At 33.9% G+C, this 23,024-nt stretch overlaps 1 protein-coding gene across 9 annotated transcripts in view; it reads right to left on the bottom strand.

Moving 5' to 3' along the window:
- Positions 1 to 23,024, bottom strand: part of PAPOLA (poly(A) polymerase alpha) — a 61,126-nt gene that overhangs the window by 13,552 nt on the left and 24,550 nt on the right. For all 9 annotated transcript variants that reach the window (XR_008618741.1, XM_055088701.1, XM_055088703.1 and 6 more), the window contains 11 exons: positions 21,443 to 21,554; positions 20,642 to 20,731; positions 20,413 to 20,551; positions 18,841 to 18,913; positions 17,394 to 17,514; positions 16,353 to 16,437; positions 11,505 to 11,558; positions 10,847 to 10,966; positions 9,443 to 9,552; positions 6,262 to 6,383; positions 1,046 to 1,188 (listed from right to left, as the gene is read on the bottom strand). Coding sequence is in view for 8 of the 9 variants with exons in the window: in XM_055088701.1 (XP_054944676.1) it covers positions 1,046 to 1,188; positions 6,262 to 6,383; positions 9,443 to 9,552; positions 10,847 to 10,966; positions 11,505 to 11,558; positions 16,353 to 16,437; positions 17,394 to 17,514; positions 18,841 to 18,913; positions 20,413 to 20,551; positions 20,642 to 20,731; positions 21,443 to 21,554 (1,169 nt within the window). In the remaining variant the exon portion in view is untranslated. The remainder of the gene's footprint in view (positions 1 to 1,045; positions 1,189 to 6,261; positions 6,384 to 9,442; positions 9,553 to 10,846; positions 10,967 to 11,504; positions 11,559 to 16,352; positions 16,438 to 17,393; positions 17,515 to 18,840; positions 18,914 to 20,412; positions 20,552 to 20,641; positions 20,732 to 21,442; positions 21,555 to 23,024) is intronic.

The following is a 23,024-nucleotide window of genomic DNA, read 5'->3' as shown; positions in this document are numbered from 1 at the left end:
GTAAGAGAACAACCACAGATTCAGGCGAAAACCTGAAACAGCAAAGCAGCTAGTACATAATAAATACTCAGTATTTGTTGAGCAAATACACATCTATTTTACATTCATGTGCACAAACTCAAAAGTACAGAAAGGCTTTTATACAACTCCCAAAATTCTTATTAAAATTTTCGCTTCTTCACTCAAAAAAAGATGAGGAAACCATTAAAAATAAAAATCTGGAAGTTAATGCTGTAAAAATGAAGAATTGTTTTAAAACTACAAGATCTAGGGGCCACGTTGATGCCTAAAGTCTTCAGGTTATGTACGACTGGTCTGAAAACACAGCACACGCTCAGAGTCCACGAGAAGACACTAAACCCATCATGCACTGCGCCCGGCAGGTTCTAGATCACACGGATCCGAAGAGTCATCCCAGCCTTCATCTTTGCCATTGGTTATACTTTAACAATCCAATTTTTAAAACTGCTTTTTCCAAAGCATTAAAATATAACATGCATTCATAAAAGTGTTCATGGTTTAAGTATCAACTCATTAAACAAAGGGATGGGCATAACCGTCACAATTTACAATAACAGCAGTATCCCCAGAATCTGTCATAAACAGCTCTTTGAAAATAGAGTAATACATCCATTAAAAAACAAATCTTCAATGATAACACTTTAAAGGTTTATGGAAGTTAAAGATAAATATGGTTTTTTGTGTTTTAATTTTTGCCAACATAGCCATGTTTTTCTTTCGAAACAAAAATGTTTAGCAGCTTTAAATGTTCCTAAAAAGACACTTAATTCTTCAAAAGAAATTTCCACTAAAACCAGCCCACATAAATCTCACCTTCTTTAGAAGATCCCTAATATTTTTCATAGATATTTTTCCCCTGCTACACAGGTAATAAGCATCTCCAGGACAGAAAGTTGATCTTGTCCCTCTTGTCTGGTTCTCCTTAGTACACCATACAGTTCACCATAGGCAGTAGGTATTTCAACATACGAAACTGGAGGGGTTATTTAAACAGCCACTCCACTTCCTTTCCCTTTTTCCTTACCCCTGAGAGCTGCCAGAACTGTTCAATGGACTGGTCTTCATAGCACTGGTAGGTGAAGGCACAGACATGCTGTTATCACTGTCCATAGACAAGTCGAGGCTGCTGTCATTCAGAGGTGTCAACCTGACACCTTCTGTTGAATGCTGCAATTCATAAAATATTTAATCAAACATACCTTTATTTTATCTAGACCTTTAAAACATAAACATCTTTTACTTAACTGATAAATGATTTCTACTAAAAAGCACAAATCAATATGTCTATGTTAATCAGAAGTGTCATGCTGACTATAAAAGGTAAAGAGTTGGGACACACATACTTCCTGACTTCTAAGGATGTTCAACTTAACTACAGTCCTTCAGTGGGAGAAAAGGTGAGAAAAAAATGCTATAATAAACCTACACACTGAATGTAAGATACACTGCAAATTAAAAGGCAGTGTTAATTAATATGAAAACACATGTATCTTAAATCAGAGGACTATTAATACATACACACACTCACATATACATTAGGAAAAAAGTCAATGGTAAAACACGATAGTAACAATGAGTATCTCTGGCCAGTCAGATTAGAAGTAATGTTTTGTTTACAGATTTCAAATTGTTTTACAATGAAGATAAAAATGTATAATTTCTAAAAAAATTATCATGTAGGTACAATTTAGTGCCACTCCTAGCTATTTGTATGAGTCTCTCAAAAGCAAGAGATTTCCAGTGCTCTATCTGCAACTTAGGATTTTAACATGGTACATTTAATAGTGTTAACTATCCTGTTAGAATAAAAGCAAAAATAATTCTCTGAGAACTAAACTTAATGACCACATATAAATCCTAATGTTGGTCCTGCTTCTTAAAACATCAAAGCACTCAAAAACAACTACATAGTGCAGGAAAAACCGAAAGCTAAAAAACTATAAATGGTGCTATGGGAAAAAAGTTGATTTCTGGGCTTCCCTGGTGGCGCAGTGGTTGCGCGTCCACCTGCCGATGCAGGGGACACGGGTTCGTGCCCCGGTCCGGGAAGATCCCACATGCCGCGGAGCGGCTGGGCCCGTGAGCCATGGCCGCTGAGCCTGCGCGTCCGGAGCCTGTGCTCCGCGACGGGAGAGGCCACAACAGTGAGAGGCCCGCGGACCGCAAAAAAAAAAAAAAAAAAAGAGTTGATTTCTAAATTGACCAAAGTTTCCGTTTTTGCAATCAATGCTATCATAACATCAAATTGATTTCTTCAGTTTTTTTTTTCAGAACACTTTTAGTTTCAAGTGTTCGCTTACCTACAAAAACATTTTAATGGAAATAATTTGCATTATTATTAAAAACCCATACCCCGTGTGTGCGTGGATGTGTACACCCACACTCCAATTCCCCAAATGACAAGATAATCTAAATCTTTGAGTTAGCGCTACAGACACCACCTGTGTACATAAATCAATATTAATCAAATGTGGAAGATGAGATTTGGGAGAAGGGAGAGGAGAGAAAGGAATGCCTTTTGCCTATGAAGTCAGCTGTAAAACCAGTTTTCTTAATATTGTAAAATAAGCATCTTTCCTATGCAAAAATGCTACCACTCTCACTCTCCACCAGACAAAAATTTGTTCAGTAAGTAAATTATACTCCATTTCACACAGTTACCTGCCTGACCAGGTGATCAAAAAATAACCTGTGAAGTAACAGGCCACTGTTGGGGATGATCAGTGAACATGAAGGTTTTAACTGGTTGGTCTGAACACATAACCATCAAGCTGCTTTGCTTTGCCTCTGTGTCTATATCAAGTTTGGCACAAGATACTTCAATGCCACAAAATCATAAATATTCTATCAAACTTTCTCATAAAAGACAAATAAAGACAGAACATACTACAGAGAAATAAACACACATTCTTTGCATGCAGACGTAGGTCCAATTCACATCTCATAGTACATGACCCTGGGCAAGTGTTTCAATCACTCTGTTTCTTCTATAATAGAGACAGTACCTACAGGTTACTGTATCATTAAATATAGAATACATATCTTCTATACTGGTACAGTGCTTTGCAAATAGCAGTTAATAAAAGGAAACTATTAATAAGAGTGCAAAGAAAAGATCCATGGATCTAGATTCCTAGACACTTGTTTTCTTGTAAAAACAAGGAAGTGCTATTTTACTAGAGGAAACTTGGAAATAATCTAAATGACAGCAAACAGAGGACAGATGTAATCATGCTGTAGCCATACAAAGAAATACTAAGCAGCCATTTAGTATTTGTAATATAATATAACTTGGATAAATGGTCACAATATCGAAAGCACCCAAAAAAGCAGGTCACAAAATGGTAGGTATCATTAAAAACCTCTTAAAAATACACATCACCTGTGGTTACATCTATGCACTGAATAGTCTGTATAGAAATAAACTAAAATGTTAAGAGTCGCAATTACAGGGTAGTGAGATTATAGTTAAACTCTATTTGATACATACAATTTTTGGACTAATCAATAAATTTTTGATCACTAATGATACTTTTTATAATCTAGAAATTATATCTAGATAGATACTACCTTAATAGAATAAAAATTAAATTTACTTGAACTGTACACTAGTTGTTCCAAATATCAACACTGCCATGTAAACAGGAGTTTTAAAAGGTAATCAGAATCAAAGGTTTAGGAAAACCTAATTACTTCATTTATAAATATTTCTATTTCACTAAAATGGCTAAGTTAAAGAACATAATCTAATTATGCACATTCACTTCTAAAAACACATAAAAATGTTTATGTATTTCTGTATGCAGTAAATGTATATGTAAGTACAGTTGTTTAAATCCATTAATAATGCAACACCAGGGGACAATCAGAAGAAAAATATCTGACCTGACATTTTATTTTAAAAATAAAATTACTGGGACTTCCCTCGTGGTGCAGTGGTTAAGAATTCGCCTGCCAACGCGGGAGGACACAGGTTCGAGCCCTGGTCCGGGAAGATCCCACATGCCACGAAGCAACTAAGCCCATGCGCCACAGCTACTGAGCCTGCGTTCTAGAGTGCGCGAGTCACAACTTCTGAGCCCACGTGCCACAACTACTAAAGCCCGCAAGCCTGGAGCCCATGCTCCACAACAAAGAGAAGCCACCACAATAAGAAGCCTGCGCACTGCAATGAAGAGTAGCCCCTGCTTGTTGCAACTACAGAAAGCCCGTGTGCAGCAACGAAGACCCAACACAGCAAATAAATAAATAAATATTTAAAAAATAAAAAATAAAAACTTTAAAAAATACATAAAATTACTTAACAGAAGTTTATGTTAAGTTTACTTTATGACAAAAAATAGATTGCTCAATAAAAGTGTCACATTTTTGTCACTTTCTAGATTATCTGATAACTCATGAAACTATTAGGTTGAGAAGAGAATAACAAGTTAATCTGTATAAAGGCTTTAATGTAATATGTTACTTTAAAAAATGAAATATGCTTTTAAAAATTGGATTTTACACATTAAAAACAAGTACCTCTACCCCTATGTTATGAATAATGATGATGGTGATAATAACAAAAACAAATCTGAGCATTTAGTATGTGCCAGGCACCCATCTAAACTACCTCTTACAGGCACTGGCTCATTTTATCCTCACAAAACACATAACGAGGTAGGTAAAATTAGAATTGTGATTTTAAGGCAAATCAAGAACATGATATTTGAAATACAACTTGCCCAAATCTCACAGCTAGGATGCAATGGAACCTGAACCTGAACCAGGTAGTCTACTGCAAAATCCCTGCCCTTGATTTAGCTACTTTTGTATCATAACATATTCTATGTTTTAAGAAACACAACATGATGAAGTTATATTAACTTCCTTCCTCTCTTCCCAATCCCAGCCCCAGATAATAAATCATCATCACAGAATGCAGCAGTTCTCATGCTCTAATGCATACTTGTATTTCATATTCTAGCTTAAAAAATATATTGTAAACTTTATATAAAAGTATCAAATGATATATATTTATCTGCACTTTTTAACCCAATACATTCATATATGTATCTCTAACTCATGTATTTTCACTGCTCTAAGTATTCCATTTTAAGAATAAGCCACTTTTTCGGGTTCAAGCCCTGGTCCGGGAAGATCCCACATGCCACGGAGCAACTAAGCCCATACGCCACAACTACTGAGCCTGCATTCCAGAGCCCATGAGCCACAAATCCTGAAGCCCGGGCTCCTAGAGCCCGTGCTCTGCAACAAGAGAAGCCACCGCAATGAGAAGCCCGTGCACCACAACGAAGAGTAGCCCCTGCTCACCGCAACTAGAGAAAGCCTGCGCGCAGCAACAAAGACCCAATGCAGCCAAAAATAAATAAATAAGTTTTTTTTAAGTTATAAAAAATAAAGAATAAGCCACTTCTGAAACCACTTAAAGTAAAAATATAATGGTTATTTCTGCACTAAAATTTCAATACAATTTCAAATTTAAAAGTCCAAATAAGAAAATCATGGCTAATAAGTTATACAACAGGAAGCATCAACACCAGAAGATCATACTTCAGGTTACCACTGTCAGTGATCTTATATCCAATAACTTTTAATTTTTAAATAATACACGTGTATAATCCTTATGAAAATAAAATTATTTTCATTTAAAAAAATCACACAAGGGCTTCCCTGGTGGCACAGTGGTTGAGAGTCCGCCTGCCGATGCAGGGGACATGGGTTCGTGCCCCGGTCCGGGAAGATCCCACATGTCGTGGAGCGGCTGGGCCCGTGAGCCATGGCCGATGAGCCTGCGCGTCCAGAGCCTGTGCTCCGCAACGGGAGAGGCCACAGCAGTGAGAGGCCCGCGTACCGCAAAAAAAAAAAAAAAGTCACACAACTTACTTGATCCACATATTACCTAATTTAACTTTCTTTACCTTTAAAAGGAAAGGAAATTACATACTGATGTGGGCTATTAAATGGATACCAATAAGAGATATTGAAAAGAGAATATAAATATATATAAAATAAGGATATGAAGCATCGCCACTAATCTGAAGTCTGAAGGAAGTGTGTGCAAGAAACCTGATTAGGAGCAAGGTTTCACATAATGGAATTTCTCCATGTAATAGGTTTTCAAAATGCTGTGATCTATTTCAAATATGACTTATTAACTCAGCCTAAATTCTGAAATATTGATAGGCTGGATACATAAAACATTATGTTAGTAATGTTTTAAGTACTTTCTAAATTTACCTTTTTCTTTTTCTGAAGCACATGATTAGGCAGTAGTTGATGGAGTTGCTTTCTCCTTACATGCATTGCAGCAATTTTCATGTCCACCTCAAACATCTTGCTGTTTATTGCTTGCCTATAAACTACACAATTAGGAAATTGTTACAAGAAATAGAAACACTTTCATAAAGGCAGTTAAACTCACCCAGGAGAAGCTATTCTAAAGTAGGGATCCATTTTCCATCAATATTGCCTAGCTATAAAATTATCAGGTCAAAACCTATCTCACAAGTGCCTTTTACCACAAGGTGTACATAACGAACAAAAACATAGTATATTAATTCTTCCAGTGTCAAAACTCTTAAAGTAATAAAAGAGTTAACTCCTTAAGAAATGACAGAACTGGAGAAAAGGGGTTTCTAAAATTCATACTTATTTATGCTACCAGTGTAATTTAAAATTCTAGCCCAAGTATGTAACAACCACAGCAAAACAACAGTGGAAAATGTCATTCACTCAGTCATACAACTATTTACTGGGCACCTATACTGTATCACATGTTCTAGACATGGGGAATATAGCGGGAAATAAGAGACCCAAAACTTCAGAGTCCATATTCTAGTGGAGAAACACAACAGAAAAAAAGGTAAAATATATTTCATATCAGATCGGTGATAAGAGAGCTATGGAGAAAAAATTGAGTAGGGAAGACGACAGGAAGCTTAGCCTGGAAACTGAGATTACATTTGAGTGAAGACTCAAATGAAAGTAAGTAAATAAACTGGGAGTACATGGTGGAATCTACTCTAGGAAAGCAAACATCAAGGACAAAAGGTCCCGAGCATGCCTGGGATGTTTGAGGAGTAACAAAAAGGCCATGGGGCGAAGGGAAAGTAGAAGATCCATAATCCCTTATCTGCAATTGTAAAATCCCAAAAGCTCCCCAAAATAGAAGTTTTTCCTAAGACTGGCACCAAACCTCAACTGGCACCAAACCCTGATTTGAACTATTTGTAGCTATCTCATCTCTCGACCTATACCTTATGTAAATATCTTACAGAAATGTTACTGCCTTTGACTACCAAATGTCCCTCCAAACCCCACTGGGAATATTATTTACTAACTTTGTTACCTTACTGGCCTCAACACATATGGATAAAGGATTCTGAACTTATTAAGTTTTATATATGTCTATATATTTCTTATTATCAATATAAGATATGAGGTCAGAGACATAATAATAAGACTAGATCACATAAAGGCTTGCAAACCACAGTAAAGATCTGGATTGATTCACAGTGAGATGGGTAGCCATTATAGGTTTTAAGCAGGTGAGACATGATTTGGCTTAATGTCATTTTCGATGTTGACTAAGAATAGCTGAAGGCAGAACAAGAAAACTACAGAAATGGCAGTAATCCAAAAGACCAGTGATAAGCGGCTTGGACTAGGGGTAACAGCAGTATAAACAGCAATTAGTAGCAGAAATCTCAACATACTCAGGAGGATTTTTTTAATAGATTAATACCAAGTATGGGGAAAACAGGATTCAAGGAAGATTGCAAGATTTCTAGCTTGAGCAACTACAAGGACACAGCTGCCACTGCCTGAGATCAAAAAGATTTCAAGAGAAGCCAGAGGAGACCGGGAGTAAGAATTTTGAGTTTTCAACATGTTAAATATGTTTTTATTAGAAAATCCCACAAAGTATTCCATTAAAATGTTTCAAGATACAGGACAACTAAATATTTCCTTCCCAAAATACCTGAAAGTTGCTTTAAAATCTTGATGGCTCATTAGCGCAATCTTTGACAAGCAGTTCAATTAGGTATAATGTCCAAAACAAATTTTCTAGTCCAAGTATCTCTACATGATTTTTTAGTTCATAAATAGTTTAAGTTGACATCAGAATTTTTACTTTGGAAAAAACCACCACTATGGTGTTCAGCAAGTGGAGTTTTCACACTCCACATCACATCCTAAAAACTCTGTATAAGTGCTTTTGTTGTCATAATGATTTAAGGGATACTACTTGATAGGGACACTAAATATCCTTCAACGTGGACAGTTCTTCGCAATGCACTGTACCACGTCCTACTTACGTTCCTAAAGATGAAAAACCTACTTTATCAATTATTTGAATAAGAACTCAACTCAATTTTACATAAAAACAAAGTATTTTTAAGCTGAATTTTCTAGAAAAATTCATGTCCCCAATGGCAATGCTGCTGATAGTCTCTGAATCACAACAGAGAACACCTGTATCATAGGAATTCAGATACCACACTGCTAGTGATTCTACATACAGCTGCAATTACCTACTTAGGTGGGTGTGTCTTCTAGTCACTGTACCTAAGCATTTACATACTGAAATACATATTCTTTTCCTTTTATTTCTCCTTTACATTTAGTGTATGATACTGACATTTTAAAAAAATGTACTGATTTTTGTCTCTCCTTCTCCAAGGAGGTAAAAAACTTTCACTGTTACATCTAAATGTCCTTAGGTGAAGCCTCCTTAATGTGGACAGGTGAGAAAGACACACACTAAAATTTTTTTAAATGGAAAGATGTATGAAAGAAAAAAGAATTAGTCCCTAAAGAAGATGCACATTGATCACTGTCGCTAAGTACATTCACTATTCCCTTGAAAATTTGCGTATCTACATAGAGTCTTAGCTTCTGTCAACTATATCCACCATCTGGCCTTTAGTTAAACCATACTACCTTGTATCTCAGGGTACAGGTCAATCCCAAATGAAGCTCTCATCATTGTATTTCCCACCCATGGATTAACATTTGAGTCTATAAATGACATAGAGGATAAATTTCCTCATGTCACCAAAAGTTTAGCTTCATATATTTCTAAGGTTCAAGATTATTAAGGCAATCAGACACAGATTCAGTCTTTTAAGACAATCAAATATTCAGGGGGTTTCTCATTTCATAAGTAATCGTGGGCAAATTAAATTTAAAGTGGTTTAACCATTTAACTTTAGGTCTACCATAAGAGAAAAAAATCATTTATATATTAGACATGACTGAAACTAATAACTAATCCAAAAATATTAAGGTTATTTTGAGGATCATTGTAAAATATTCCCAAGTAATTTTAACAGTTATTGCAAATTCCACTATGGTACCCATGAAGACAAATTCAAATATGCAAGTACATGTTTTGATTATCTAAGTAGAGATATACCTGTATCTGTGAAAGACTGAATATCGTAGGTGAGATCAACACTGAGGTTTTCAGAGTTTTCTGTTTTTTTAAACACTAACCCAATCACCCACATCGTGCGAAATTCTTCCCTGTAAAATAAGAAGCGTATTACTATAGTTTATCAGGATTTCATGAAAACAGTTATCAATGTGGTTGACAACCTGAGATACATGGAAATACTCAGAATACAAATATATGAGCAAACTAAGTAAAGTTCTAAACCAAACTGCATCAAAACTCAAATTCCTCCTCCATACCTGTCCTCTATATTCCTATTGCTATATAAAAAACTGGAGTCCTAGGATAAATATACTCTTCATTATCTATGTACTGACAGCCAATGTTCTTAATGATAATCCTAAGTACCAAAGGCATTGCAAAGAAAAATTATGTTCATACTAATGAATGGCGTGTTTTAGAAAAATATGAAACAAAGAAAAATCGTGTAGATATAAAAATTTAACTAGACCTTAACATACATTCCTTAAACTTTTAAACTCAAATGAAAAGGCCACATGAACAGAAATCTGACCGCAGCATAATAATAATGGGTGATTCAGCTACTTTTCAACATTTAATGATATATCTACTGAATGGATCAGTTCTTTAATAATTAAGATCGCAGCAACAAAAAAATTTATAAAAAGCTCAAATGCCAACTCTTTTACATGAATGCAAAAGGAAATAATCTGTAGAATAAGAGTAACAGCTATTCTATTACAGCACAATCTTATATGATCCATTCACTAATATTTTTCAATCTTTAATGCTACTGCATTTTTTTTGAAAAAGCTATTAAAACTCCCCTCACCCTCTAAATACAACGAAGCGGTTATAGACAAAGTAGAATTTCATATAGGTAATAACACAGCAACAACCAAACCAGAAACTGACCTACAAAAAGATCCTTAAAAGAATAAGGCAAGGCAGCTTTTAATAACATATCTTCTCAATGTTCCAGAACCTATCACAAATCAAATTTTTGCAAGGTCATATCAAAGCATGTTTTCTTTTTCAAAAAATTAAGATAAAAAGCAAAGATCGATGTTTGATATAGCAGCTATCCTGAAAACCACTCTACAAAAAAGGGGAGGTAAGTTAAGAAATGCTAAAGTGCAGACCTACAGAATCTGAACTCAAATTAGTTAACAGGCACCTCATCATTACAACTTATTTCAGGGGTGATTTTTTGCAAAAAAAAAAAGAGTGTTTCTCTCCAGTGTTTCTGATCAGGAAACCCTAAACCATAAATTTCAACTTGGTCTGACCCATATGTAATCAACAGAATAGTAACTCGAGTTATTAAAAATTGCCTATAAAACTTCCATGAGCAAAAGTTGAAAAGGTGATGGGGAAACTGGATTAAATTAGAGGACTGCTTACTTGTCAGGATTTTCTTTGGGTGCTGGAAATGACTGGGGATTCACATGAGCCAGTGTAATAAATTCATTCTTCTCCAAACTTCCAACCAGGATTCGGATTTTTGATTCCACCAAGCCCACCCTGAACAAATGTCACTCATTATTAATGAAAATTCTGGTTAATTTTAAAAATAAAATAAAATGCACAAAATCAAGTATGTTTGTGTAAAGCTGTACTATGAAGATCATAAAACACACATACGATAACAGTTCAACTGTCTAAACTCCCACAGATAAAACTAAAGCCTTATGTTCTACCGCAAAAATGAAGTGAAAACTGCAGGAAGAAGAGAATCAAGCCACATTTCAAACCAGGAAGGTTACAAAAGACAACCCCACAAATATTTAAAGAAAAAAAATCAGTACACTAAAACAAAGCACTTTAAATATACAGTTAAGAAATAATACGTGGATCTCTATAAGGCAAATAAAAAAAATTGTACATATGGATCTCCAAATTCCTATACTTCCATCACAAGTAGTAAAGCTCCACTTATGAACAAAACCAAACTTGTTGTTTTAAGGACTTCCACCTCCTACTGTGTTCTGTGGCTATCTGATTCATTCTGAAGTTTTGTTTTTGCTGTTTTTGGTTTTGTAAAATCTAATCTTATACTCACCATTCTAGGCGTTGTTTTTCAGTTGGTGCACTTGCTAGAAGTACAATATAATGCCTTTGAAGATAAAGACAACATGCTATTTATTTCATTTAAGTGCTTTGTGCTGGATATTAACACCATAATGTAATAAGCTTTTTGACAGTTATAGATCAATTTAGCAAGAGAGAACTGCAATCTCAGTTTGCACATAAAATCATAAATGCTAAATTCCACAAGTTTCTAACTACTGGCAAGTTTAATTCTTCTGAAAAAGATAGTTATTTTATGAATACCCAAAAAGCAGCTTAATTCAAAAACGATGACTAAATATCAACTGATAATTTGGGTCAATGATTCTGGTGGAGTGCTTTTTCTATAAAGAGCTACTTCACTAAAATATAACCTATTAAAGCAAAATTGCTTTGATGGAAATAAAGCACCAAGGCTTTAGCCACAAAAACAGGATCACTAAATATACATACATCAGTAACTTCAAAAACAGTATCAAATACATCATGCTTTTTAATTCAAAGGTAGCAAAAATTAAACTGAATACTTAAGTTAGGCCTCATGATTTTTTTCAAGCAACAGTATGAATTTCTATAACAAAGAAGCAGACATCATTAATGTGAGAGCAACAAAGAGATGTGATTTCTATGCAGAATCCAATTTCATTCAAATCAGAGCAAAATCAAGTTTTCATTTCAGAAAAACACCATCATGACCGACTATTTTAAATCTCTTTAAAACAAACTATTTACAACTAAAGAATAATTTCGTAAGACTAAACAAAAAAGTCCAATCCAACATACTTCTCTACAAAATCCATTTTAGAGGTGAGAGAAATCAAACTTCTCACCAGAAACTTTACCTCAAAAAGCAAACTGATAGTAGATGGAAAAGTCAGAATTATGACTAAGAATTTTAAATTAACTTCAAGTATTCATAAACTTAACAGAGGTCATATACATAAATATGAAAACACGTAGACAGAAAAGTAAATGTGCAGTCCAAATCCATACAGACCAATACTTCGTTTCCTTTACCAGTTTAATTTGTTCAGCAATTATTTAGAGCAAACCAAATATACAGAACAAACACAGCCCAAATAAATAAAAGTTAATAAAAGCACTAAAAGCTCATGCATTTTACATATACAGAAAACCCTCCTGGGGCCCTAAACTCTCTTATAAATCAAACAAAATCCTAATAAGCTCAGTAACCTGATTTCCAGTTCCCTGGGAGTTTGAAAATGGACAACAGATTTAAAAAAGGGGGGGGGGGGCCGGAGAGGTGATGGAGAAAAAACTCTGGCTAAAGTATAACAACTTATAAGAGGATAAGACAAAGTATAAAAAGCAGGCATGCACACAAAAACTCAAAACAGCAAAGCTGTCTGGGTTCACCTAATATAAGGACAAAACTCAAGTCTCTAAATCACTCTTTTACCACACTCTGAAATGGATACTCTAATGACCACCTGAGTCTTGAACAAAAACTTAAATGATATATAATGTTAAAAACTCTGACTAAAGTATAACAACTTATAAGAGGATAAGACAAAGTATAAAAAGCAGGCATGCACACAAAAACTCAAAACAGCAAAGCTGTCTGGGTTCACCTAATATAAGGACAAAACTCAAGTCTCTAAATCACTCTTTTACCACACTCTGAAATGGATACTCTAATGACCACCTGAGTCTTGAACAAAAACTTAAATGATATATAATGTTCTCTATTTATGCAAAATATAAAATCCATTTGAACATAATCTTGTTGGTAATTCAAAGTTTAAAGTTTTAAAGCTTAGAGAGTTCAACTTTGGTTCTTACTGAAATCCAGTGGAAAGGGGGGGGGGTCCTACTCTGCACATCGTTTATGATAAAGGCGCCTGTTTAAATAAAGCTCAAAGTTTTAAACAGCTTAGCAAGTATGTATGCGAAGTCAAATGTCCTTCACTCAGCCAAATTTAAGCAAATGTGAAATGAGACAAAATACAGTAATCATGTTTAACAGAAATGACCTGTCATTAATTCTTAAGTTACCTATCAGAGCAGAGAGACCAAGCAGAAATAGGTCTACATTTAGACTACTTTGTTGCTGCTCCAAAAAACACCATCCCCTACTTTACAGTGTCACTATCATGCTTCAGGTACTCAAATGCCTTCATGAAACACTGAAGCCAATGCAATAATGATTAACTTTCCCCCAAATTTAAAGATTATCAGTTTCCAATAAAAAAAATTAACTATAAAAATGTACCACAGTTGAATTAAAACTTCTTTAAAAGCTTCTACAAACACTTAATTTAGTTGCTATTATTACCTCACAACTATTTACTCCAAAAAAGCATTTTGTAAGTAGGTTTCCTGGCCATTTCATCACATTAATATTTTTCCCTGGGTAGATAAGAGCTCAGATATGTGCACCAAAAATCTAATTATCTCTTAGACAAAAATCCTTGCAATTCCATCTTCAAGTAACTCAGGTCTAAGAATTACAGTTCACTATTTTTAAAGTCTTTAAAACACTATGAGGCTAAATTATTCTATACATATATACTACTTGAAATTATAAATTATTAATCCTATTCCTGAGAACATTTGGCTTTTTTCCCTAATACCTTTGCTTCCTCGCTTCCTAAGGAAATGGAACATCTGAAATAAGTATTCGCATTTCCTATGTCAATAATGATTTATTTTACTGCTGATTACTTATGAGGTTGAATATATTAAAGGTAAAACATGAAAAATATTTTCTTAGAACTATAAAATTTCACAAAGCAGTGTTCTCCCTTTTTCACAAGAACACTGATATCTTCTGAAACATGGTCTGCTTTCTAAGACAACTGAAATTTCCTTCATGGTTTCTTCCCTTCCAAGAAAGGCAGGCAGGTATACTATATGACTTAAAATCTTTCACAGAACAAACACAGTACTTTCAGAATATACTTGAAATAAGCTTAACAAACTTTGACTCAAGGCAAAACTAAGGATTTCAGTTCAGTTGTACAGCTAATCTTTGGGGTAATTCATACAATATGTTAAAAGAAAAATTCAAATCTGGGAATACCTCAGAGTCTAATGATAGCAATCACTAATTCTTTAACAGGAAAAATTTTTTTAGAAAGTTAAAAACATAAGTAGAATTTGGTAGAGATAAAATTAGCTCATTGTTGTCATGTTTTCAAATCTTTTTTCGCAGCAGTCACAGCTGACATTTAAATTGTCCTGATATAATTTCCTCTATTTGTTGCTACATCCTCATATCTAATTACGTTTAAAGTTGTTTTTAACAACCTAAAATAATTTGATTGTTTCAAGAGAATTCAGTAAAGACAGTAATCTATAAATCTTTTCATCAGTCAAAACTGAAGACCTTATATGTACTATTTGGCATAGACTGAAGGACAGCCTAAAAGTTTTAAAAGAAAGATTTAAGCAAGCTTCAAAAAAAAAAAAAAAAACTTCAAAGTTCTAGTAATACAAATTTATTCAAATAGATGACATTATCAAGGTTTCTTCAATCTCAACAGTAGTCTTTCTTAAAGTGAAAGAAACCACTTAAGTGGGTACTTAGAAGAACTTCATTCTACCCACCTCTTACTCTTTCAAGAAAGTGAGACAGGAAAAATTATCTAGCTTCATCTTGGTTTCTCAGGGATTAAGAGATGCTGGCACTTTTCTACGAGACCAATTTCTTTATTCTCCTTACAAGTAATCATGTACTCTTTCATGATGTAGTTTTTAAAGCGTCAGAATATATATTTATTAGTTTAAATGTTCAAAGGTACTTCCTCAACAGTGGTTAAAATAAAAAACAATAGAAAACTATCTGCCAAATGGAAAAGTACAACTTATGGGGAATAAGTAGTAAACAAGAACATTCAATGTTATGCTATTTAAATTTTTACTGACAATGCAGTGCTCCCAGAACACAACAATTAAGCTGGCTCCATTACTGCTTTTTCATGCAAAAGATACAGAAACAAAACACAGAGACATCATGAAGGTCATCATTCTTGTTTTTAATTGGGGATATAGCATAGAGCAATCTTGCTTAGATTATTACAAAACACAATCCAACACAAGATCAAATGGTCAGGAAAATTTCAAGCATTAAAGAAAAAAAATTTTTTTAAGTGGGACTTTGGCAAGTTTTCAGCTCAGGGCAAATAAAAGTGCAAGTCCATTTTTTTAAAAGTAAGATTTATTATAACTTACAGTTTTCATCAAAACCAACACAATCAGACTATTAACCTGTACTACGGTATTAAACCATTATATTAAAACCATTAGTAAAAAATATTACACCCACTGAGATTCCATGAAAATTATCTGTAGAAATATTTGAAGGGGCTTTATTAACATTAGGGGGAAATGGTAGGCCAATCATGTGGTATAACTACTAAAAACATTTTACTGACTACATACACTGACATTTTATTAGCTTTGCCTATGTTATAGAGAATCTTAATGATAAATAAGTTTCCAGAACTGGCTGAAAATACTTAGTTACTTAATAGAGACTATTAACTACAGATTTTAACAGTTCACTCCTTTGCCGAGGTATACAGATTTAGAGTTTTGGTGATGACTAACAAGCCTTCAGAACTGATGTTGCTACAAGTGTAGAAATTTGGTTACATCAGGCAGCAAAACTGCATGGACTACACTTTACCTTGATAAAGAAATGATAAAGGGTTTACTAAAAACAGTGCGCCCTTTGTGACAGGAAGAAAACGTGTATAGAAGATGTTTAAAGGAAAATTCAAGACTACATTAGTCTAGCAAAAAGAGATGTCACGTATGCTACCATTAAACCATTACTTAAAAGAGCAACATGTCCGACATGCCTTAAAATACATACTTGTACTTTTGAAAGAAGTTTGGAGCTTCAAAAAGTTTGGACCACTCTGCCTTACTCAGCAAAATTTCATCTGTGATAGCAAGACCTAAATTAAAAACATATTAAAATGTTTGCATGCTTCAGTCTAAGAATCTAGAATTTTAAAGATCTTAAATACACCACATGCATTCAGTATAATCCTAAAATCATAATTTTAACATAGCAAGTTTAGTCTATGACTCTAGAGCATACAGATTCTCACATACACTCTTTTCAAAAAACCTGGAGGGTTCCTTCAGATCCAGGTTTCTGGCAAGTCGCCATTACTCTAAAATGCCATGCTCATAGAATGACTCTCTCCTAAAACTGAAGCACTGGAGTTACCCGAGAAAGAAAAATTTCCCATAAGCTTTGCTTCCTGCCTTTCTAAAAAACAAGTTTCCCATAAAAGGATAGCGACATCTTCCCATGAAGAGCCCCTGTAGACTACAGAAAAGAACTTTACACTTCTGAGTTCGACGCTGGCAGTCATACAGCTGATTCTATTTCCTTGACTTGTGTCAAATTAAACAATCCAGTTCTAGCTACTTCCCTTAAAGACCATTTAGCAACAGCTACTCCTTCAAATTAGCAGTACTACTGGGATTCAGAAGTTTAGAGGTTACTCCAAAACAGTGGGCAGTTTGGCCAAAATCCTGCTCAAAGCTCTTTCCAAGTATACTGCCTGCTAAAAGCCTCTCATGTCACCCAGTAGAGAGAAACTGTGGTATCATTTAAAATTTCACATGGCAATAGTCTGGAACTAAACCATAAAGGCCCAGCTAAGGATACAATTTTCAATTTTGGTTAATCTTCCAATATATAATCAAAAATAAATTGCTTAAAAGAAATTAAACTGAGTTTTCCAAGTCAATTCTCAAATATAATCTGTAATCAATAAATAAACACCAAAATCCACTTCGGGGAATGCTTTCTCCAATTTAATTGAATACCCGACTATGGGGTGTACAATGGTATGTAAATCCTTCGTGTATAAAGGAGAGCATAAGGAGAAACACTTACCTTGTTTAAACTCCTCAACCATGACCATCCGTGTTGAAACGGACACATTGTACGTGGAGTTCTGTTGTGGGTATGCTGGTGTAATTATAGGCATAAGATGGTACCTATCACTGGGGTTTACCTACATACAACAACAGCCAATCAGTTTCTTCAAGTACATATGCAACAGATACTTGGACTTTTTACCCCTTGTTAAACTGAACCAATGATTAAATTTTATTTCATTTCATAGCTGGAGTTGAGAAAGAAAAACCATGTAAATAGACACTGTTTTTACAGGAATTCTTTACAGAATCTGTGATTTGGTCTAATGTTTTGTTTCAATCACTTGGGCATGACTGTTTTGTCGATCTTACTAGAAATAGTGTGCCTGTCAAGCAAAAAAAGGTTCTAATTGGGCATCTACTGATGTTTACTTTTTCTTTTTTCTACAACAGAAATAGGGATGTACACACAAGTACACTTTTGAGAAATGTCATAGTATGTTCTGTGTAAAACGAATTTTAAACTTAGTTTTTAATATACCCTTAATTTATCAGGAGTAGAAGCTTATTAACACATGGTAAAACTACTTTATCCATGTTGGTATCATTTTAAGAGATAATGAAATGATTTAATAACTATTAATTTTAATCTGTATACTAATGATAAAAGTGGCATATTTCCACAGAGGAAATTGTAAATTCACATCCTTCCAAAATTAAATGTCTTGAGGTTCGGAAAACTTAAAAATTCACAGCTTGATGTCATTAACAAAGCTTAAAACTGACAAAATTTTTGATGTTGTAATAAAATAGCAAATTCATGTAGAAAAATAGAATTTCATAAACCTAGAAAGCCTTATTCAAACCTAAATTTCTTTTATCAATTAATAAAGTGTATGTTAAACATTTAAACTGAGTAAGCAGTAAAGGTCGTAACTTCCAAAGAAGCAGAATGGAAGCTCCTCTTCAGCCCAACCATGCTTTTGTAATCTGAATTATCCAAACCAATTTTTACAATTACATCACAGTAATTAAAGTGATATTGCTTAGAAGTTATCTGCCACGGTTAAACATTAAGCAACAGTTTTCCTACAATAACCCAATTTTAACAGAATATTTAGATCAAACAAAAAAAAATACAGGGATTTTTAGTATCCTTTTATTTTTTCTTTTAAGCACAAATGCCCACACAACTTTGACTTACACGGTAGTTCTATATAGAATAAATTAAAATGTTAGTGATCTTGATATTATAAACTATGTACAATTAAATGTAGTTTACAGGGTACATAATTATGCTTCTCACATCAGAGGAAAATTATAGTTGAGATTAAAAAGGAAGTGTAATACGAACATGTCCACTCATACGTAACAGGATGGGAAGTCTCCCTGAAGTTTATGCAGATGATTTTTACTTGTTATTGCACAGTGTGAATTTGTAGGGGAAAAAATAATACACTAACCCTTGGGTCCCATACAGGCAAATTAAGATTGCATTCTTCAGGCTGTTTCAATAGGACTGGATTTGGCCATTCCCTGTTTAAAAAGATTGTAGCACTTGATAAGACTATTGGATATTACCATCTACACGTATTTTGTTAAACATACAGCATTTGTGAATGTGATCCTTCTTCATTCATTTTGCACTCTTGGTACATATAATCTTTTATTCCTTTATTCCTGTCGACGTTAGACTACTTGAATTACATTTCCTCTATGAAAGTAACTTAACCATTTGGTAGCCTTCTCAGACTGAAGTCAAATATCTTCTCTGCCTTGCAGAGAAGAAGTGATAAAGCACTATTCAAATTTAAAAGTACTATTCCGAGACATCTGATGTGTTCACCTCAAACTTGAACAGGATAAAATCTCCCTTGAAAAGACAAAGATCCTGTCTTTAATTCATTATAGGCAAAGGAGTATGAATAATTATAAAAATTGATTAGGAAAATTTTTCTCTATCTCATGACAAAGGTTATTAACGTGAATATGTGTAATGATGTGAACACACTGTTTTCAAGATATGTTTTGTGAGTTAGCTACTTCAGTCCTTTATAGAAGAGATTAAAAACTGGAAAACATTTGCCATCTTTAGTATCAAGGTTAGCTTCTTAAAAATATTATTTGCCATGTATGTGTAGCATTAAGAGAAATTCTGACATTTTTCTCATCAAACCTCGTTATATATAATTAAGTGCTATCAAATCCATAATTAAAGAATGTGTATTGAAAAGTGTGGCACAGTTCTAAATTATAAACTGTCTCCAATAATTCTAATTTTTATAAAATAACTAAAACCCTTTTTTTAGAGGGAGGAGATACAGAGGTTGGCACAAATAGGGAAGACAAATCTTTCTCATCAATTTGATTAAAAAGCAAGAACTCTAACCTTTTGGGCCAAAGCAACTAATGTGAAATAGCAATCTTTCATCTTACTTGAAAGAAATAATGGTTGACAAATGTGACCAGGCTGAAATGAAGGAGAGCATTAAAAAATCATCTCTCCTGGGCTGGTGACTAATCTCAAAGGGATGCTCAATTGCTTTCCAAGCACTCACAGTTATCTCCTTAGAAGCTTTATATACAGTGACATCCTTAACATTCTACCAAAGAGAAATGGGCAGCTGAAAGCAAAAAACCACCACAGGAAACTAATGGCCTATAGATCTAGAAGAATTCAAAGAGTAAATTAAAAGAGGTGGTATATATAAGTTTTATCCAAAGTCACTGATATCCCAACCTATCAACTCATTGGATTTTAGCAGACATTATAGCTAAAATTCAGTTTATTCAGAGAGTAAGTTTACGCATGGAAGTACAAACAGCACCTGCCTTGCTATCCTGGGAAAGCTAGGGAAAAGGAATGGAATTTAGGTTTGCCATTTTATACACAACATGATCTCCCCAAGGCTACCTATACTGCTACATCATGAACTAAAATTTGAATCTGAGACCAGCTGCAGAAATGTCATAGAAATAAGACTAAACTTCAGTGTCTACAATCAATTTTATTTTAATATAATCTAAACACATACCATTTAGAAAATACCAAGAAAAATTTATGTACAAGAGTTGATGCTATTGCATTTGGATAAAGCTGGCAAGTTCTTGCTACTAGCATAGCCCAGGAAACACCACCGAGGAAACCTAATATATTGGAATAGATGTTGTGGCCTGTTGATAAGGGAAAAGCAAAAAGAAAAGTTAGTGTTGAACAAAAGCTTAAACATTTTTAATAAGCTAGCCAACAAATTCTGAACTCACGTTTGGCCCACAGTTTGATAGCTCTCAGGGTTAACCTGAAGTTGTCAATGTTTGGTACTAGATGTAAAATTTCATCGGTTACCCTGCAACCTGATTAATAGGAGTAAAAAAAAAAAAAAAAAAAAAACAGAACATTAAATCATCAAAAGTTTAATGATAATATTTCTTTTAAATTTTCTGAGACTAATGTCAAATTAAATAAAAATTTACTTTGTAAAATCAGTAATGTTAATAAAGAGGCAAATAAAAAATACAAAACTTTTACCTCCTATCGCAAACACTACCCTAAAAGCAAATAATGTGAACTGTAATCTGCTTTATTTCAAAAACTTTCAACCCATAATTAAAATGTGTTCCAGTTCAGAGATGGTGAATAGGGCTTGATCCACTTAAGTTTCCAAGAATTGTTCTTCAAGAGCATATTAATAAAACAACGCTAAAATAAGTGTTCAAATGTAACCCTTTTAAAAGCACAACAGTTGAAAATGTTACAAAGGTTATCAGGATCAAAATTAATAGAGTTACAGGGTGAAACCTGAACCACTAGCAATAGAGTACAAATGTCAAACAGTATTTAAACATCCCAGGAAGAAAAGAAATAATAATGCAAGATACCAATGATTTAACAAATTACTAAATGCTCCACTGCAGTCTAACTATTAAGTACAAAGTTCATTTTATTTGACTCACTATGGATAAGCAATATGGTCATTAAAAGCTTCATTATGAAGCTTAAGTTAAAAACTATTTCATATTTGACCAAAACTGCTACTATGCAAAAGGAAGTAGGTTTTTACATACCGTTAAGACTTCTTATGCATCTTATATCTAAATTTTTAAGCAGACTGTCATCTCTTAAGTCCAAGTCTTCTGGAATAGTCTGCAGTGCTAATCTTGCAAACAAAATATCAATCTAAAACAAAAACAAAACAAAACATTCCATGTCTGCCTATTTTTAAGGTATTTCTTTAAAAAAGAAAACACTTAATACTCCTTAAAACCAGGATCTTCTCATCAGCTGTTAATATGACAACACCTCCAAAAGTTCAAACAAAATTCTTACCACAGGTATTTTAACCAGATGTTAAAACAGGGTAATACTAAACAGAACTTGTATAAATAGCTATACTTGTCATCTTAATCATACTAAGTTTAATTTACTAAGTTTGCTAAACGCAGATATACTGGATTACTTAAAACTAACTGTTTAGTTCTCCACCTGTATGAACTGTGAATTACATCCTAAAAGGTGCCCAAATATAAGGCCAATATGGTTATATGTAGCCCAAATATACCCGTCAGTAAAAAGGGAACTTCTTATATTTAAGAACTTATGTATCTATAATATTCCAGTCTGTTTCTCCAACTTAGTTCAGACTAAATAAAAACAAAACAAAAACTGGTTAATTTTGAAGACTCATAGAATGCAACTGACAAAATTGTTTCTTTCCTTTTTTCAAGGAAAGGTTGGAGGCAAAAGAAATTTGGCACAGATTTGGTAATTATTCCTGAGGGTATGATTTCATGGTTCCAACCTTTGAATGCTGCTAGAGAAACAAGCCTTTTATAAGATCACTTTAAAAATCACTATTTTATATTTGCAAACGAAGCAACTGACAAAGGATTAATAAAATATAAATAAAATATACAAGCAGCTCATGCAGCTCAATATCAAAACTGTACAGCTACATGTAAAACAATGAAATTAGAACACTCCCTAACACCATACACAAAAATAAACTCAAAATGGATTAAAGACCTAAATGTAAGGCCAGACACTATCAAACTCTTAGAGGAAAGCATAGGCAGAACACTCTATGACCATAAATCACAGCAAGATCCTTTTTGACCCACCTCCTAGAGAAATGGAAATAAAAACAAAAATAAACAAATGGGACCTAATGAAACTTAAAAGCCTTTGCACAGCAAAGGATACCATAAACAAGACCAAAAGACAACCCTCAGAATGGGAGAAAATATTTGCAAACGAAGCAACTGACAAAGGACTAATATCCAAAATTTATAAGCAACTCTTGCAGCTCAATAACAAAAAAACAAACAACCCAATCCAAAAATGGGCAGAAGAACTAAATAGACATTTCTCCAAAGAAGATATACAGATCGCCAACAAACACATGAAAGAATGCTCAACATCATTAATCATTAGAGAATCTCCAAAATATATAAGCAGCTCATGCAGCTCAATATCAAAAAAACAAACAACCCAATCCAAAAATGGGCAGAAGACCTCAAAAGACATTTCTCCAAAGAAGATATACAGATCACTAATCACTAGAGAAATACAAATCAAAACTACAATGAGATATCACCTCACACTGGTCAGAATGGCCATCATCAAAAAGGGTGTGGAGAAAAGGGAACC

Source organism: Physeter macrocephalus, chromosome 11, assembly GCF_002837175.3.
Source record: "Physeter macrocephalus isolate SW-GA chromosome 11, ASM283717v5, whole genome shotgun sequence".
Classification (NCBI taxonomy): Eukaryota; Metazoa; Chordata; class Mammalia; order Artiodactyla; family Physeteridae; genus Physeter; species Physeter macrocephalus.
Note: the sequence above shows the minus strand (reverse complement) of the source record. Positions and strands in the feature narration are given on the sequence as shown.